Source organism: Piliocolobus tephrosceles, chromosome 4 (genome assembly GCF_002776525.5).
Source record: "Piliocolobus tephrosceles isolate RC106 chromosome 4, ASM277652v3, whole genome shotgun sequence".
Lineage (NCBI taxonomy): Eukaryota > Metazoa > Chordata > Mammalia > Primates > Cercopithecidae > Piliocolobus > Piliocolobus tephrosceles.
This window is the reverse complement of record NC_045437.1, coordinates 120823131-120841764: the sequence shown is the minus strand read 5'-3', so window position 1 is coordinate 120841764 and position 18634 is coordinate 120823131. Positions and strand designations below refer to the sequence as shown.

The 18634-nt window shown below is 46.3% G+C and overlaps 1 protein-coding gene across 5 annotated transcripts in view; it reads left to right on the top strand.

Annotated features, from left to right (window-relative positions):
* Window positions 1-2319: 2319 nt before the first annotated feature.
* DOCK2 (dedicator of cytokinesis 2) overlaps window positions 2320-18634 on the top strand; it is a 433784-nt gene continuing 417469 nt past the window's right edge. For 3 of the 5 annotated variants that reach the window (XM_023218916.1, XM_023218917.1, XM_023218914.1), the window contains exon 1: window positions 2377-2456. In XM_023218916.1, coding sequence (XP_023074684.1) covers window positions 2414-2456 — 43 coding nt within the window. In that variant the 5' untranslated portion in view covers window positions 2377-2413. Of the gene's footprint in view, window positions 2457-18634 lie in introns of all 5 variants that reach the window. The other 2 variants (XM_023218912.1, XM_023218913.2) reach the window with 2 other exon arrangements.

Sequence of the window (18634 nt, the reverse complement as noted above, 5' to 3'; positions counted from 1 at the left end):
GCCAAGATGTGTTGCACCTGTTCATGGTAAAAAATATCTATGGAGCAGAAAAAGGCTTTTGGAACAAATTTAGAAAGTGGGTGAAAATGTAAGATATTTAAAGCCTATGATTACTAATTGTAATATTCACCATCAGGTACTTTGTGGAAAATATTTAAATCTGTGATGTTATTGAATCAGTGGTATCAAAGGTTAATTTTATTGGCTCTTCTGGACTTTTAACCATTGCCTATTTAATAAACTTTTTTTTCAGAAATAGGAAGTAAATATCCTGTCAGATCAGCATTAACATATGAACATTTGACTCAGTTTCAATAAGGCACATTAACTTTGAACTCCAATAAGGTGAAATGTGATATCATTCCCATTGCATTTTTTTTTGGGCCCTACTAAGCCAGTATTACAAAAAATATTCATTCATATCATATTTTGAATTTGATTAATACAAATTTTTAGAAGCTTGTTTTCTTTCTTTACATAAGTACCTGCATCTTACATATATATTTGATTTTGCTTTCCGGACAGCAAGGACTAAAATATTGACTATCTGTGCCTTTACAGAAAATGTTTGCCAACCTCTATTGTATAGTCCCAATTTGTAATACTGTTGTGTTAGCTAGTTTTGTGAGTCAGATTGGCAAGGCTGTGACCCCGTTATGCAATCAAACACCAAGCTTCACAATCTTCACAGGTGTTGCTGTGACGTACTTTGTAGATGTGATTAACATCTACCATCCATCAAATTCAATTAAGGGAGATTATCCTCAATAAATTGGGTTGGTGTGATCCAATTAGTTGACAAACCTTATGAATAGAACTGAGGTTCCTTGAAAAAGAAGAAATTCCTCCTAAGGATAGCTCCTGCCTGTGACTTTCCAAACTGCTCTTCCTGACAGCCTCACAATCATATTAGCCAATCCCCAATCTCTCTCCCTCTCTCTCATACACACACACACACGTATATATATGTATATGTATAATATGTATATATATGTATGTATGCATTTATGTATGTATGTATATATATGTATGTGTATATATAATCTCCTATTCTGGTCATCTGGGGGAACCCTAATGCCACTGCTGTCTGTAAAAGAGATTATTACCTAACTTATGCTGCTAGAAAGCAGAAAAGAAAATAACTGCAGATAAAATGAAATAATTTTTTGTTACTCCGGTTTGGCTGTGATACTGCCTATGTATCTTAATGACTCTCAGTGTAAGGCAGAAAGGGGTAGTGAGAGTCATGAATAAAGAAAGAAAACTCAGCAAAACTTAAATTCAGCCTTATCACTGTGGATCAGACATGATTTTTTTTCTGGACAGAATCTGTTCCCAGAGCAAAAAATGAGATTTTTCGAGGAAATGTCTCCATTAGCCTAACTCTAGGGCTCTTTTCCTGGGGCCCACTGTTGCTGGCTGTGACAGCACCCTTCACCTTGCAGTGATGTTGGTAAATAGTGTATTTACGTATTTTCAGAATAAAACTTCTAGAGCTTACACCAGATTTTCCAACGGGTTTGTGGCACCAAAATGATAAAAAGCTGTAAATGGGTCAGGCGCGCTGGCTCATGCCTGTAATCCCAGCACTTTGGGAGGCTGAGGCTGGCGGATCACCTGAGGTCGGGAGTTCGAGACCAGCCTGACCAATATGGAGAAACCCCATTTCTACTGAAAATGCAAAGTTAGCCGGGCGTGGTGGTGCATGCCTATAATCTCAGCTACTCGGGAGGCTGAGGCAGGAGAGTCGCTTGAACTCGGGAGGCGGAGGTCGCGGTGAGCCGGGATCGCGTGGTTGCACTCCAGCCTGGGCAGCAAGAGAGAAACTCTGTCTCAAAAAAAAAAAAAAAAAAAAGGCCGCTGTAAACAATCCACCTCCATGTCACGTGCTGTGTACATTGCCTCTCTAACCCTTACAATAATCATATGAAGTAGGTACTAGTATCCCATTTCACAGATGAGAAAACTGAAGCTTAGAAAAATGAATTTATTTGTCCCTGTCTGGATTCGAACCCAGATCTGACACCAGAGCTCATGCTGAGGTGAGTTAAGGAGATGGTTTGTTCAGTCCCCTAGGCACAGCAATCAAGAAACTTTCTGCACTTGTGGTGGTGGTCTGGGGAGCCCCAGGTGGGGACTGGCCTCTGCCCCCTCGCCTGGGGAGGAGACAAGGTGGGAGTGGTCCCCAAGCTTTGCGTGAAGTGGGGTGGGCTGGCGTGTCTCAGCCTACGGGGCACCAGCCTTCTAGTGTGCCCCTGCTCAACGGGAGGGAGGAGGGAGCGGGGAGCCCCGGGGAGGGAGGAGAGGGCGGGCCCTGAGAGGAGTTTGAAAAGAGGAAGGAAGTGGGGCCCTGCGGAGCCCAGCTACCCCCTGCCGGCTTCCCCACAGGAGGACGCGAGGCCCCGGCTCAGTCATGGCCCCCTGGCGCAAAGCTGACAAGGAGCGGCACGGCGTGGGTAGGTGCGGGCGCCAGGGCGCGGCAGGGAGCGGGACAGGTGGCGGGAGAAGCCGCGAGCAGGAGGATGCTGCGGGGCTGGCGGCACGGGGTGGGCAGGGCGCGCCGCCTGCAGGTCAGAGGGCGCAGCCTGCGGCGGGGCCCTGGGGGCGGAAAAGCCGAGGCTCGGGGAGAGGGCCGCGGGACCCCACCCCGCACGCTAAGCACAGCCCTCGCCCTCTCGCCTGCCGAGGGAACCTTAGGCATTTCCGAGATGGGGTCAAGACTTGCGCTTGACAACTCAGCTCTTCGCGCCAGACTCATCGTCCCCAGGAGTGCCCCAACTCGCCGCATGGGAGACTTGGCCTTATAGAGGGAGCTCCACTCTCCTCAGGCTCAGCCTTGGCCTGCCCACCATGCATACTTCCACCCCCTCCAAAGCGACACCCATCTGCCTGCTTCCCCTGTCTGTTCCTTCTGTGTCAGGTGACTCCCGATTTGGCAGGGCATCCAGAGGGCAGCTCAAACTTGGGGGATGGGGCTGGACGGTGGGGTTCTCTACTCAGCCCCTAAGAGCCTCTGGGGAAAAAGGCTCCCGTCAGGTGGTCTGAGGGTAACCAAGAAGCTAGCTTTGTCAGCCTCAGCCATCTAAACTCCCAGAGGCCTCTGCCTGGAGCTGAGGGGCGGAAGTGGTGACTGGGGGAAGGGAGGCCTCAGGTGCCGCTACTCTCTCTAAGTGGCATCCGTGGTGCAATCTTCGTGGACTCACTGTGGTTTTCAAACTCAAATATCAATTAAAAAGTCACTCTGGAGCTTCCTACACAGGCAGATACCAGACACCATCTCAGAAATAAAGATTTAGCAGGTGAGGCATTGGAAGACCCAAGCGCCCAGAGGGATTTGATGCAGGGGGTCCCCAGGCCACTGTTTGGGAAACACTGCCCTGGAGAGATCAGTAGTTATCCACTCAATTACTGGGCACCGGGCATGGGGTGGGGGGCATTTTGATATGAATGGTTCCCATCCAGAGAACAAATAATAATTCATATCCTCAAGGGGCAGTTACAAAGTAAGGAAGGATACAGCTTCTGCCCTTGAGGACTTATGTGGAAGGCTAGAGGCTTGGACTGGGAAGTCAGAACTGAGTTGAAATCAGGGTCTGTTTCCTCGTCTATAAAGTGGGAGTGTTAATAGTAATGCAGGTCTCATGAGACTCTTGTAAGGATTGAATGGGGTTATGCATGGAAAGCATTTAGTAGTGTGCTGGCTCAATGAGAATTAGAGAGTGAAGTCAAGGGGCTTACCTAGCAGCTTCAGAACCAAGAGACACCAGCACCAAGATGCACCCTAATGCCAGATTCAGGACAGTCATGCCTTATGAGACTGTAGTGTTTCATGGTTTGCAAGACCAAATGTCATGCAGTCTCTGCCTGACTTCAGAACCCGCATGTGAGGCAGTGTATTATTCCCACTTTACAGATGAAGTAACTAAGTTAACATCACTTGGAAGCAATGAAGCTGGGCCTTAAATTCAATTGTCTTCAGACCCTAGATCATGGCACCAGAAAAGCATCTAGAAGGGAAACATCATGGGTAAAGGCAGGGAGCTGGCATCCCTGCAGTGTGTGGGTCAAACAATAAATATTCTGCTTTGGTTTTAGTATGCTTTTAGTGTTAAAAAAAAATTGCAGAGGTAGATTATGGCTAGATTGTGAAGGGCTTTAAGAGCCAAGCTTCAAAGTTTGGATTTCCTTCTGTGAGCACTGGAGGTTTTGAGCAGTGTCATCTGGAAGAAGTTAAATAGTTAATTAGGACAGGAGTGGGGATTGGACTTAGAATAGAAGGAAAATGAGTAACAGTTTTACCTGTCTACTTACTGCCTGGTTAATCTAGCAGGAGGTCACTTATAATCAACATTGCCTGTTAACTTTTACTAGGTTAATCCACTCTGCCTGAGGCTCTTGTCAGTGAAGAGAGCTTTCTCCTTGTAGGAGAGAGGAAAGGGTAGAAAAGGAGGAGGTAGAAAGAGAAACTAACAGTATCAGTTAGGGTTAAGTGTGACTAAGGGTGACAGTAAACTTCCAAAATTGTGGCCTAACCAAACTGCAAGTTTATTTATGTCTTGCATAGAAAGCTCAGAAATGGTCTGTGAAGAGGTGGTAAGGTGGCTCATTCTATATCTCACACTGTATCCTTGGCATGTGTCTTCTGTCTTCTGAGCCACACAGGCTGCTTGAGCTTCAGTTATCAGGTCCACCTTCCAGCCAGCAAAAAGGATGCAGGGAAAAAGAAGGTCATGACTTTTCCATTTAAAGACATTTACCTGAAGGCACGCTTGACATTTCTTCTTACCTCCTATTGGCTAAAACATAATCACATGACTGACTATAGCTGCAAGGGAAGCTAGGAAATGTAGTCTGTAATGTAGGCAGCCATGTACCCAGCTAAAAATTAGGAGTTCTCTTCATAACTAAGGAGAGGAGGAAGAATATTGAGGATGATATATTAGTTTGCTAGGACTGCCATAGCAAAATACCACAGACTGGGTGGTTTAAACAACAGAAATGTATTTTCTCACAGTTCTCGAGGCTGGAAGTCCAAGATCAAAGTACCAGCAGTGTTGGCTTGTCTCGTGGCCTGTCTCCATGGTTTGCAGATGGCTGTCTTGCTGCCTCTTCATTGCTTTCTGTACAGGCACTCCCTTGCTGCCTCTTCCTCCTGTCATGAGGACACCAGTCATACTGGATTAGCATCCCACCCTAAAGGACTCATTTTAACTTAATCACCTCTTTATCTCCGAATATGCACTTATCTCCAAATAGGAGTACATTCTGAGATGCTGATGACTGGGACTTCAGCATAAGAATTTTGGTGGGGACACAAGTTTGTGACAAATAATCTGTGGTCTCTGGCATGGTATTTTGGGACTATAAAGAGGGCTTCAAGGCAGGAGTCCTGAGACAAAGGGTGAGGGTAGAAAAGAGTTGTTTACCCTGAAGCTGAGCCTGCCAGACAGATTTGTGTGGGACTCTAGCTATTCTTGTAGGGGAGGGAAAAGCTTCTTTCTGCTACTGCATCTTGGGTTTTCTGTAAATTAGACTAACAAAAGACTGATGAACAAGAGAAAACAAACAAGTTTATTAGTGTGTACATCCTGCTTACATATGGAGTACTCAAAGGGCTGGTTTGAACTTGAGCTTATACAGCATCTTAGCAAAGGTACAATAAAGGTTTAGAGAAGTAGCAAGACAAAGGAGGGTTTTAGGCTTCCAAGGGCAGCAAACTGTGGGAAGGGAAATATATGAGGAATCTAATGGAAGATAAAGGGTTATTTGTGCAGGTCCATCTTGGAGCCAACTTTGTCTTCTTCATGGTCATAAAACTTCCCTGGGAGAGGGGATTTATGGCAGTCCTTATTTCTTAGGAGTTTCTTCAGATAAATAAATATCCAGGAAAGCTTCTTTCTGTACCTGTTGATTCTTATGTGCATCCAGCTCAAAATAATATGCCCTATGGAAGTGGCATATTTTGATCACATTTTGATCAGAAACCTGTTCTGTATGCAGCTTCTCTCTAGCTATGGTTTTACACCAGTGTGTGGTGTTGAGGAATATTTGTTGGTTTCTTCTGAGGGCGGTGAGGGAGAATCTGTTCCAGGTCTCTCCCCCAGCTGCCAGTGGTTTGCTGGCAATCCTCAGCATTCCTTGGCTTGCAGAAGCATGGCGTTGATCTCTGCCTCCATCTTCACGTGGTATTCTCATTGTGTGCGTATCTGTCTCCACATTTCTCCTTTTAAAAAAGACATCCAGTCAGATTAGGGCCCACCCTAGTGACTTCAGTTAAATGTGATTACCTCTGTAAAGACTCTGTCTCCAAATAAGATCACATTCTGAGGTACTGGGAGTTGAGACTCCAACGTCCCTCTTTTTTTGGAGGGGGTGGGCCCAATTCAAACCATAACAGGCTCTGCAGAAGCAGAGAAGGGATCTTTCTCACATCTTGGTCGGGGAATATGGAGGAATCCATGACCAGCCCGTGGTCCAGGGATGTGGGTGATGCTGTCACAGCCCAGTACCCTGGACAGAGCTGATCCATGCACACTGACAGACTTGGAGTGGGCAATGTGTGCTGGCGTCATTTGCAGCATGGATTTTTGTTGCAGGGAACAAAATCTAGTCAAACCAGTTCAAGGAAAATGTGTGTGGTATGTATCTGTGGGAGAGCAGAGGAAAGTGGTGTATTTTAGGGTCAGAAGAATCACATGGAAATCCAGGAAACAGGAGGAGCCAGGCCTCGGAAAGGGCTTGAACTAAGGCAATGCTGGAATCCTCTGCCTCTCCTCTCATGGCTTCTCAGCTTCTCTGAGCATGCCGGCTCTGGTCTCCTTTCTCTCCCCACCACCTCCCTTTGATTGTATTGCTCTTCATAACTGATACTCTAACACCACAGTGGTGACCCCAGCATGCAACCCACCCCTCTCTGCACAACCTTGCAAGTCAAGCATCCACTTAATCTTCTGTGTGTTTATTTGTTCAAAGTCCCAACAGAAGGGAGTGGCAGCTTGGTTTCCCTTTGTAAGAAAGACCACCCAAATCAGAGGTCATTGCCAGCCTAAGAATGGGCCTCACTCTGGTGAGGATGCTGCCCCTGGCAGGTCTAATTCTCTGTGACTATGAGGTGGGTTCACATGGCTTGCTACTCATCTAGCAGGAACTATGGGTGGGGACTGATTCTTTGAGTGGAACCTGCATTCCAAACACACCCAGGGCAGAACTTCACTACAAAGGGACCAATTATACTGCTTTTATTGCCAAGAGCAACAGTTGAAAGTATAGAGAGCATCATTCACTCATTAACTTGTCCATTTGTTCACTCATTCATTCTTCGTTAACTTCTTAAATATTTGTTGGGTCTGTGTGCCAGGCATTATGCTAGTCACTGAGATTACTAGAATTAGGCCAATATGGCCCCTATCCTTCTGGGGCCTACAGTCTACTAGGGAAGATGAAAGAGAACTTCATTAATAAATCAGTAACCATATAATTGCAAATTGTGATATGTGCTATTGTAATATGAGTGAGAATATTAGGAATGGTCTTGAATTAGATGATGTGAGAAGGCCTCTCAGGCACAATGGGGAAAAGAATTCCAAAGCCAATGCTTGGAGGGATATTAATATATGCATCTTTGCTACAGTGGCTGACTGTACCTTTGGACTGGTCCCCAGAAATTAGTCTGGTGAAACAAAAATACATGGATTAGACATCTAATTCCTTCCTACCACCAATTCTTAGGTGCTGGGGCTTTCTACTTTCAGATGCTTCAGCAACTTGGGGCTGTTTAGGAGTGCCTGCTGGGCTGGCTGTTTGAGTTCATGTAAGGAGGCTGTCCTAATCCGTAGTTATCTGGGCACCTCATTAGTCTGTGGACATCTTGCCCCTAACCATAATGTTTGCATTTGAATGAGCCTTGAAGACAGATTGTGTTTTCTAAACTCTGCTTCCTCCTGAGATCAGCATCCTATTGCTGCTGTCTGTTGAGAGAGGAAATGTAGTCACCATACTGCTCTGCTAATTTCTGGACCTTTGGATTTGTTGGTTTTTTTTTTTTTTTTAAAGTTTACAGGCCTTTAATTTAATAGTCAATTACACATGGGTGCCACAGTCTGTGCTCTGCAGCATATGTTCTGCAAATGGGAATGATAGTGCTTATCACCACGCAACTCCAGAGGAGTCTGGGTAGAGATACCACAAATGTTCCCTTTAATAGGCACTTTCTCCTTTCTTCCCCCTTCCCTTAATTGGTGTGAACTGAAAAACAGGCTGAGTTTGTGGGCTGCTTAAGTCTTACTCTGTTGTTAGTTCTCCTTGAAGAAAGTCATTCCTTGTCTCCCTGCCCCCAACCAGGTCAGCTTCTGCTTTGCTTTAAAGTCATGGTGGCAGAAACTGAGGCTGGAGAAAGTATGACCGCTAAACGTGGGCACTTTCCAGAGCCCTCTCCATTCATCACTCCAGGGCAGTGGTCTGCAGACTTTTCAGCACCAGGGGCTGGTTTGGTGGAAGACAATTTTTCCACAGACTGATGGGGAGGTGGGGCGGGGTGGGAGGGATGGTTTTGGGATGAAACTGTTCCACTTCAGATCATGAGGCATTAGATTCTCATAAGGAGCACACAACCTAGATCCCTCGCATGCGCAGTTCACAATAGGGTTCCTGCTCCTGTGAGAATCTAATGCCGCTGCTGATCTGACAGGAGGCGGAGCTCAGACTAATGCTGGATTGCCTGCTGCTCACCTCCTGCTGTGCAGCCCAGTTCCTAACAGGCCACCAACTGGTACTGGTATGTGGCCTGGGGAGTTGGGGAACCCTGCTCTAGGGCACTCAGTTCCCTTGACAGCACATGGCCCCTTGGATCACAGCCTAAGCTAAGATGATGGATGGAGACATAGGTGGACAGTATGATGTGCACACTGTCACAGCACAGGATCTGAATGGGGCAATAGGCATTTGTTTGGTTGAATTAAATGGTGCAATGCCAGGCCTAGTGACACCCTGACTGACATGGTGGGCTGCAGCAGCAGGGCCATCCCAGTGTCAGCTGAACCTTGAGGGGTTGCCTGGAGAGTGGGTTTTTGCTGCTGGCTTCCCTGGTGGTGGCAGTCAGGGAAGGACCCTTCCAAGTAGAACGAATAGCCAATGTAAAGAGGAGGAAGCCTCTCTGATGTGTGGGAGGCCAGTGTGGCTGCAGTAGAGTAAGCAAGGCACGGAGCAGTAGGAAACGGATTCTCTGAGAGAGGTCATAGGGAGCAGTACTTTGTAGGTATTGTGAGGCTTTTACTCTGAATGGGGGAGGGGGACATGGCAGGGTTTGGAGTAGAATTGTAGAATGACCTGTCTTATGTTTTAAAAGGATTGAGCATAGTAATTTTATGATGAATTAATCAGGGGGAATTAAATGTGGTAGCAGGGGGACCAGTTAGGCAGCAACAGTGATAACTCAGGCAAGAGATGGCAGTGGCTTGCAGCAGGAGGGAACAGTGGAGACAGTGAGATGTGCTTAGATTCGGGATGTATGTGTTGTAGGTCAAGCAAATGGGGTTTTCTTCTTGGAATGGATGTGGGTATGAGAAGGAGAGAGGAGCCAGTGGTGACTAAGGTTTCTGGTCTGAATAGCTAGAAGAATGAGAACTGCATCGAGGTCTTCCCTAGTGAAAACCTTGATCTAAGTAGTCATCGATGTTGGCATAAATCATACCATTGCCTCACCTTTTGTAGCATGGTACATTTTTTTTTTTTTTAATTTTACTGACAGTTCCAGGATACAAGTGCAGAAAATGCAGGTTTGTTACATAGGTGTACATGTGCCATGGTGGTTTGCTGCACCTATCAACCCATCATCTAGGTTTTAAGCCATGTATGCATTAGCTGTTTGTCCTAATGCTCTCCCCTCCTCACACCCCCCTTCTCTCCCCCCGACAGGCCCTGGTGTGTGATGTTTCTCTCCCTGTGGCCATATGTTCTCATTGTTCAACTCCCACTTATGAGTGAGAATATGCAGTGTTTGGTTTTCTGTTCCTGTGTTAGTTTGCTGAGGATGATGGCTTCCAGCTTTATCCCTATCCCTGCAAAGGACATGATCTCATTTCTTTTTATGGCTGCATAGTATTCCATGGTATATATGTATGACATTTTCTTTATCCAGCCTATCATTGATGGGCATTTGGGTTGGTTCCAAGTGTTTGTTATTATAAATAATGCTGCAATAAACATACGTGTGCATGTGTCTTTATAGTAGAATGATTTCTATTCCTTTGGGTATATACCTAGTAATGAGATTGCTGGGTCAAATGGTATTTCTGGTTCTAGATCCTTGAGGAATTGTTTTTGACAATGGTTGAACTAATTTACATTCCCACCAACAGTGTAAAAGCATTCTTATTTCTCCACAGCCTCACCAGCATCTATAGTTTCTTGACTTTTTGGTAATCACCATTCTGACTGGCATGAGATGGATATCTCATTGTGCATTTCTCTGATGATCACTGGTGCTGAGCATTTTTTCATGTTTGTTGGCCACATAAATGTCTTCCTTTGAGAAGTGTCTGTTCATATCATTTGTCCACTTTTTGATGGGGTTGTTTGTTTCTTGTAAATTTGTTTCAGTTTCTTATAGATTCTGGATATTAGACCTTTGTCAGATGAGTAGATGGCAAAAATTTTCTCCCATTCTGTAGGTTGCTTGTTGACTCTGATGATAGTTTCTTTTGCTGTGCAGAAGGTCTTTAGTTTAATTAGATCCCATTTGTTAATTTTGGCTTTTGCTGCAATTGCTTTTGGTGTTTTCATCATGAAGTCTTTGCCCATGCCTATGTCCTGATTGGTATTGCCTAGGTTTTCTTCTAGGGTTTTTTATTTTTATTTATTTATTTTTTTGAGATGGAGTCTCACTCTACTGCCCAGGCTGGAGTGCAGTGGTGTAATCTCAGCTCACTGCAAGCTCCGCCTCCTGGGTTCACGCCATTCTCCTGCCTCAACCTCCCGTGTAGCTGGGACTACAGGTGCCTACCACCATGCCCGGCTAATTTTTTGTATTTTTAGTAGAGACAGGGTTTCACTGTGTTAGCCAGGATGGTTTCAATCTCCTGACCTCGTGATCCGCCCGCCTCGGCCTCCCAAAGTGCTGGTATTACAGGCATGAGCCACCACGCCCAGCCTCTTCTAGGATTTTTATGGTTTGGGATTTTACATTTAAGTTTGTAATCCATCTTGAGTTAATTTTTGTATAAGATATAAGGAAGGGGTCCAGTTTCAGTTTTCCACATATGGTTGACCAGTTTTCCCAGCACCATTCCACTGTATTCCATTGCTTCTTTTTGTCAGGTTTGTCGAAGATCAGATGGTTGTAGATGTGTGGTGTTAGTTCTGAGGTCTCTGTTCTGTTCCATTGGTCTATATGTCTGTTTTGGTACCAGTACCATAGTACATGGTACATTTACAAGGCCCTTGTGTTATCATGTTTAGCCCTCACAGACACCCTAAGAAAAATAACTTCTGTCCTTATTTCGCAGGTGAGGAAACTGAGGCATAGATCTTTGTGGTCTCGCTGAAATGCAGCCTGTTCCAGGCAGTTTTATCATACCTCACCCCCTCTATTTTATGGAAGTTGCCCCTTTTCACTTTGTCTTTTAGTTAGGTAACTGTATGTCATCTTCCCCACTAGCTGGTACATTGCTGGAGAGCAGAGCTGTATGGAGGGTTAACTTTGAGTCTATTCAGCATCAATGCAATAACAGGAATGTGGGAGGTCAGAGACACTAATCATTATTGTAGCCTAGGTCCCCTTGAGAATCCTGTGGCAGCTAGAAGCCCTTCTTCCCACAAAAATATGCACATGGGCAGTTCTGCATTGCAGTGTCACCAAAAGTCATTCATGGAAGCCAGTTAAGGTCCCTGGTAAAACGTGCTCATTTTACTCTGTAACTATTTAATAAACAAATACAATCGGCATAGCCAAAGCGTTCTGCCCATGGTATGAATTCTTGAAGCTTGTCAAGAGTCAGAAAACAATTCTTATAGTCTGTTCAGATCAATTAAGTTCAATAAGCCTGTGCTAAGTGATGGTCCTTAGCTGGGTATTTGGGCCCAGAGGTGAATACAACAGTTCGGGAAGCTTACTGTTCAGTCATAACCTCTCTTTTTGTATGAGGCAGCGGAGAACACCATTATTAGTACTGATGTCCCCATTGGATGGGTTGGGGGCAGTCTACCCTTTGCTTCAAGTTACTACAGCTGCTCTCATTCCCTTCCTACTTCCTTGCAGCCTCATGTTGAATGATCTGGGCACCTCTAGAATGTAAGCTCCATGATGGCAGGGCCATGTCTGTTCTTCTTCTTCAGCACAGAGCAGGTGCCCAGCGGATGTTGATTGGATGGATGAAGAGGTGGATTCATAGGTGGATGGATAGTTGTTGATTAGACGGATGGGTGGGTAGATGGATGATAGATGGGTGAGTGGATGGATGGATGGATGAATGGGTGGGTGGATGAGTGGAGGGGGAAGGGCATGGGTAAAGGGTAGGGGCTGGAGGTTTTAAAATTTTCTGATGACCTTACAGGATTCAGATGGACTGAGTTGCCCCATCTTGCCTTTATCTTCCCACCCCATCCCTTTCCCTGTCAGGAGGCGAGGTCCCGTGAGAGCATCATAGCACAGCAATAGAGTACTCTTGAACTCCTCTCCAAACGGTGGACCCCTGCAGATGGTCACTGTTCTAAGCTCACCAGGTCTCCCTGGGACTCCATTCAGATGGCCCTGCCATCCATCTCTCGCACATCAAGCTGGTTCCCCGCTCTCTTCCCTGCTGTCACACCCTCTCCCCACTTCCTTGGGGGCTCTCAGTCCAGTTCTTTCCTTTGCCAGTCTCTGCCCCTCCCTCTCCCTCCAGTCTCACTTCCTTAGTGGGGCCTCCTTTTCCCTCTGAGAGCCGACAGCTGCTGTGACTTGCAGTTTAGCCATTCACTTCTGAAGACAGCTCCTTGTTTCTTGTGTATTTATTTTGTCTCTTCAACTAGATTTCACGGAAGCTCAGGAGAGCAGGAGTCACCCCCTCTCACCCCTTTTCTGACCTGCAGGATCCTGCAGAGTGCCAGATACTCTCTGCATTTGGGGCTGGAGGGCTGATTTGGTTGATTTCACCATAAACTTTCTTCCAGCTCTGTAGTGTGCGTGTGCATGTGTGAGTCTAGGAGTGTGTGAGAATGTGAGTGTGAATGTGCCTATAAGAGTACTAGAATGGAGAGAGTGAAATCCAGCATGTTTCAGAGCAGGATTTGTCAACCTTGGCACTGTTGACACTGTGGGCCAGGAAAGTCTTTGCTACGGGGCTGTCCTGTGCACTGCAGGATGTTTAGCAGCATCTCTGGCCTCTAGTCACTAGAGGCTAGTAGCAGTGACACCCCCGACTCCCCTCTCCGAGGTTGGGACAAGCAAAAATGTCTCCAGACATCAACAAATGTCTCTTCCAGTGGGGCAAATTCACTCCCAGTTGAGAATCACTGTTTTAGAGAATTCATTGGAATCCTAAGTTTCCTCTTGTTGACTGGGCATGTCACTGACTCGCTAAAAACTGACCACTACAATATGCAGCCCATAAGGTTGATATCATGATATAGCAAGAGGCCTGAAGCACCTGGCACAGTTCCGGGGCCAAATGCATCTCCACTCATGAGAGGCCATGTGAGTGTGGTGCATGGCTGAGAGCGTGTGCTCTGGAGCCAGCCTGTCTGGGGTGAAATCCTCACTTGGCCCCTTCTTTGCTGTGTTTACCCCAGGATGTTTACTTGATCTTGCACTACCTCAATTTCCTCACCTGTGAAACAGAGACAATAATAATCATACACACCCCAAGAACTGCAGATTCACGATTAAATGGGTGACTGTGCGTAAAGCCCTTGGAATAGTGTCTGGTACGCAGTGTTTGGCAGAGGTTAGCTGTTCTTGTGATTCCTCTGCTCTCTCCTGGTGGGTGGAGGAACACCTCCTCCTTCTAGGTTCCCTCTGGCTGTAATTCTTCGGCCTCGTTAGCTGCTGACTAGCACCCGGGTTTGAGCTCTGGGGTGGCTGCCAGAGGCTTTTGCTGGGTCATTGCAGTCGCCCTGTGGATGCAGTGTCAGGATGCTGCCTCAGTGCTGAGGCTGTCAACACCTGTCCAGAGACTTCCTCTGCTTGTGCGTTTCAGTGAGCGCATTTCACTTGAATCCAAAGTGGACCTGCCGGCTAGTTCTGTTTCCCCCTGGAGTGGAGACTCTCCAAAACCCAGCTCAGGGACTGGAGAAGTGAGCTTCGGGCAATTACATTCTTTCTCCATTATTGCTTTTGTTCCTCTTATACAGTCACTTGTCCAAACTCTATTAACACTTGGTGTTGGCTGAAGCTTGTGTTTTCAAACATGTCAGCAGATGGCAGGGCCCCAGATGAGGTACGAATCCATCTCAAAGGGTCACACGGCACTTGATGGCTGCAATCAAAATTGGCAGCTAAGCTGGGTTAGCGTCTCTTGAAGCAATCTTGAGAAATGCAAGAAAGAATATAGCCAGAAGAAGGGACATAGCTGCCCTTCGTGTTCAGTCACATCCCTTCAGTCCAGTGAGCATTTCTTAAAAGTTCAATAAATATTGATTGCACTTCTTCTGTGGGCCAGGTGCTGGGAATTCAGTGGTCAACAAGATAGACTCAGTCTCCATCCTTACCGAGGCTGGAGGGAAAGACAGGATATAAACAAGTCCAGTATGTATAACAGAGTGTGATGCCAGCAATGGCCTGGTGAGGAAGCAGGGACTCTGGGCTCCACTCTGGGTTTGAATTCGCTTTCTGCCACTTTCTATGTGGCTATGAGTAAGTTCCTTAACATCTCTTTGAGTTTCTTGTATGTTATAGGAAGACTAATAACTTGAGGTTACTATGAAGATTAAATGGACTGATACAAGTAAAGTGCTAGGGACTTTTTTGTGCTGACATCTTGCTCTGTCGCCCAGGCTGGAGTGCAGAGGTGCAATCTTGGCTGACTGAAACCTCTGCCTCCCAGGTTCGAGCGATTCTCCTGCCTCAGCTCCCCCGAGTAGCTGGTACTATAGGTGTACCCCACCACACTCAGCTAATTTTTGTGTTTTTAGTAGAGACGGGGTTTCACCATGTTGGCCAGGCTGGTCTCAAACTCCTGACCTCAAATGATCCACCTGCCTCCCATGGTGTTGGGATTATAGGCGTGAGCCACTACACCTGGCAGTGCTAGGGATTTTGTCTGTCTTATCTATCACTGTGACTGTAGTACTCAGAGCAATACCTAGAACACAGCAGGTACTACATACTGTGTCTGCAGTACTTAGGACAGTATCTAGCATACACTAGATGTTCACATGAATATCTGTTGAAAACACCATGCAGTATGTACTTGGCGTATAAAATGTGCTTTAAATATTTACCATTTTCTTAGGAAGCAGGGTGTACAGTAGTTAGAATTTAGACATTGAGATCTATCTATATGTCTTATTAGGTGGAGCAGGTGTTTACCAACCCCTTCCTCAGTTTCCTTATATATAAATCAAAGAGAAACATTGAACTTATCTCCTAAAACTGCACAAAGCACAGAGACCCTTCTTTAGTTGTTTTTATGACCCACGGTGCTAGAACAATGGTGCTTACTTTCACCTTAGCTCCCTCTCTTTGGACTCCTGATGAATAGAGTATTTCAATATGTTTAGGTAGAATTGGTAACTAATCAGTGGATTTGATTTCCAGGATTGCTAGAAGTTCCCTCTGCCTCAAAATAGCAGTCCAGTGGCTTGCCAACCTGGGATTTCCAGTATGGGTCCTTGCTGGATTCAGTGACCCAAGATGATTTCGGTACTTGGGAACATCCTTTTGATCCTTGGCCATAAATGCTTTGTTCTGGGTGGGCTTGTCAGGATACCAGCTTCTGCTTTGGTTCTTACATATGGTGCTTTGGCACAAGGAGAGGTCAAGTCTTTCATAGGGAATGTGTCAGTATTCCCCAGGGCTTGGCAACCTTGCATGATAGGGAAGCTGGAATGGGTATTTGCGGGAATGGCCAAGGGCCTGAGGGGCTGTGGGTAGGCTTTCCCGATTTGTCTTTTGTGGACAGGCAGTGGGCAGGGTGGATCCGGCTGTGATTTCTTCCTCTTGTTTTTCTCCCTTTTTCATCTCTTGTTCAAAAGTTGAGAGTGGTTAGGCCCATCTTAGACTGGTCAGAAGCAAACAGAAGGACAGAGATAAGCCATCAAACTTAGCAGAGGGGCATTCTGGCTTGGAGCTTCCTGTTAGTCATCTAGAAGACTAAACAGAATTGGGTATTCATAGGCAAAGCCACTTCCTTTGTCAGTCATGTCTGCTTTTCTTCAAATGGAGCCTTAAAAAGCCCTTATGCAAGGCAGAAATAGATTTATAAATTAAGTGCCAAAGTCAGTTACTTTCGTTTTTGTAATCAGTGAGTACTTGGAATGAATACGGATCTTCACCTTGAATACCCAGTTTCAAGATCTGTCCAGGACATCTTAAGCCAAGCTACTGGCACTTTCTCACCTGACATTGCTGGGCAGAGGATGAGGGAAGATTCCCGAGGAAAGCAGGGAGTTGCTGGTCAGGGAGTAACATACAGTCCTGCCCCACCTCCAGATATCTGATGGACACACCTGATTTGCTCATGCTCCAGAGACTAACACACGTTGTGCATGGTTTTATTCTGTTGGAAGCCTCAGTTGCTTCCACCATCCTGTCCAGTTGTACTGCCAAGTCCTCAGGCAGACCACTTGGGCTGGAAGAGCAGGGAGCAGAGTCTACCCAGTGAGGACACCAGCAAACTGGAGTATGTCCAGGCGACAGCAGCCTATAAAGGGAAGGGAGTTGAAGTCAGGCCAAGTGCGGAGGCAATGAAGAAACAGGTTGCGTTTATGCAGGAGGAGAGAAGCTTCGGCGTCCCCTGAGGGCCCTCTCAAGGTTTGCTTTTAGACACAGGATTAATTTGGTTAAGTGTTGGTCGACAGAGCCGTTGGTTGCAAACTGCAGGAAAGTAGATTTAAAAGTGACACAAAGTTCTGAAGGAGTGAGCCTTGTTCAGGAGATAATATAATGCTAATAAAAAGAAAAGTGACTACCATTTACTGAGCACTTACAATGGCTGGACATTAAGTCAAGTCATGTATGGGCATTAATATCAGCTGAGCCTCCCAGGAACCCAGTAAGGTAGGGACCATTATTTCTTGCATTCTACAGTTGGAGGAACTGAGGCTTAGGGAGATGCAGCCTCTTGCTGGAGCAGCCTGTCCCTGGCTCCTACAGTGCCTTTCTGTGGATTACAAAAAAGATACTCCTCCTCTGGTGGGCACAGCGTGAGGGCAGTGTGCAAGCCTTGGCAAGCAGATCACAGGTTGGGTGCCAGCCTTCGCTGCTCTCTTGACTGGGTGGCCTTGTGCAGGCCATAGCCTGGGGCAGTTGTACAATGCAGCCCTAGGCTTGAGGCCAGAGCCAGGAAAGGACAGAACTGGCCTCGAAAGCCACATCTGTCTGACTCCGGAGACAACTAGCTCTTAACTCCTAAGCTTTATCATCTTTCAGGATGGAGACTTCATCTCTCTGAATGCACACAAAGGGAGGTTAGGGATATGGGGGACACCTGGGAGTAGAGGGGCTGGCCTGTGCTCCTCTCCATTTAAGCATCCTATAAACCCTGCTAGATAGGAACTGTTAACATCCCCATTGTAAGAAAGTGAGACCCAGACAGGTGAAGTCACTTGCCCAAGATAACACAGTAGTGAGTCGCAGAACTGGGGTTCCTTCTGAACCGCTCTGGTCTTTTAATGTGGTTTAGGCAGGCATGTTGGGGAGGCAGTACCAGGGGAAGGAGGAAGGATGGAAGAGGGAGGGAAGGAGATAAGTGGGAAGAGGCAGAGATGAATGAGAGTTAGAGACTGGAGGTGGTGTCTGTGATGCAAAAGAATCTGCACCAAACCCAGCGGCATTTCACCCAGCTTGTACATAGGGGTTAGACACAGAGCAGCATTGGCCATTTAGATCCTGTTCACTTAGTGGCTCAGTCTGTGGTCCGTGTCCTCAATGTTAAAAGGAGGTAATTATGAAGAGGCGGACCTGTAGAGTAGAGGAGTGGGAAAGAGCATGGGTCTGTACTCCCAGGTCCAGCACTGTGTGACCTTGGGCAAGGCAAGTAACCTCTCTCTGCCTGAGTTTCTGTATCTGAAATTTGGAAATAGTAAGACTTCTCACTTCCAACGATTATTGTGAGAATTAAATGAGTAAATGCACATGGAGAACTTAGAATCATGTCTGGGATATAAGTGATTGCTACGCACTAGTTCTCATTAGGATCCACAATGATAACCCACTTCCAGAAAAGTGGGGCATGCCTACGTTTAGTTCCTGTTTAGGAATAATAACCTTTTTACAATGGTATCTTCTTATCTTAGCTCCCCACCCAACCTTGTGGGGTGGGTAAGAGTGGCACAATAATGCCTACTTTACAAGTGGGGAAACACATTTAGAGGGAAAATGAGTCTGTTTTGTAGCGGTCACCAGCCAGAGCGGGTTTGGAGGAGTCTGGAGATGTAGCTGCTCCCTGTCGTGTGGGCAGCAGGAGGACCGAGGGCATCATGAGGGACTGGAGCTCACACC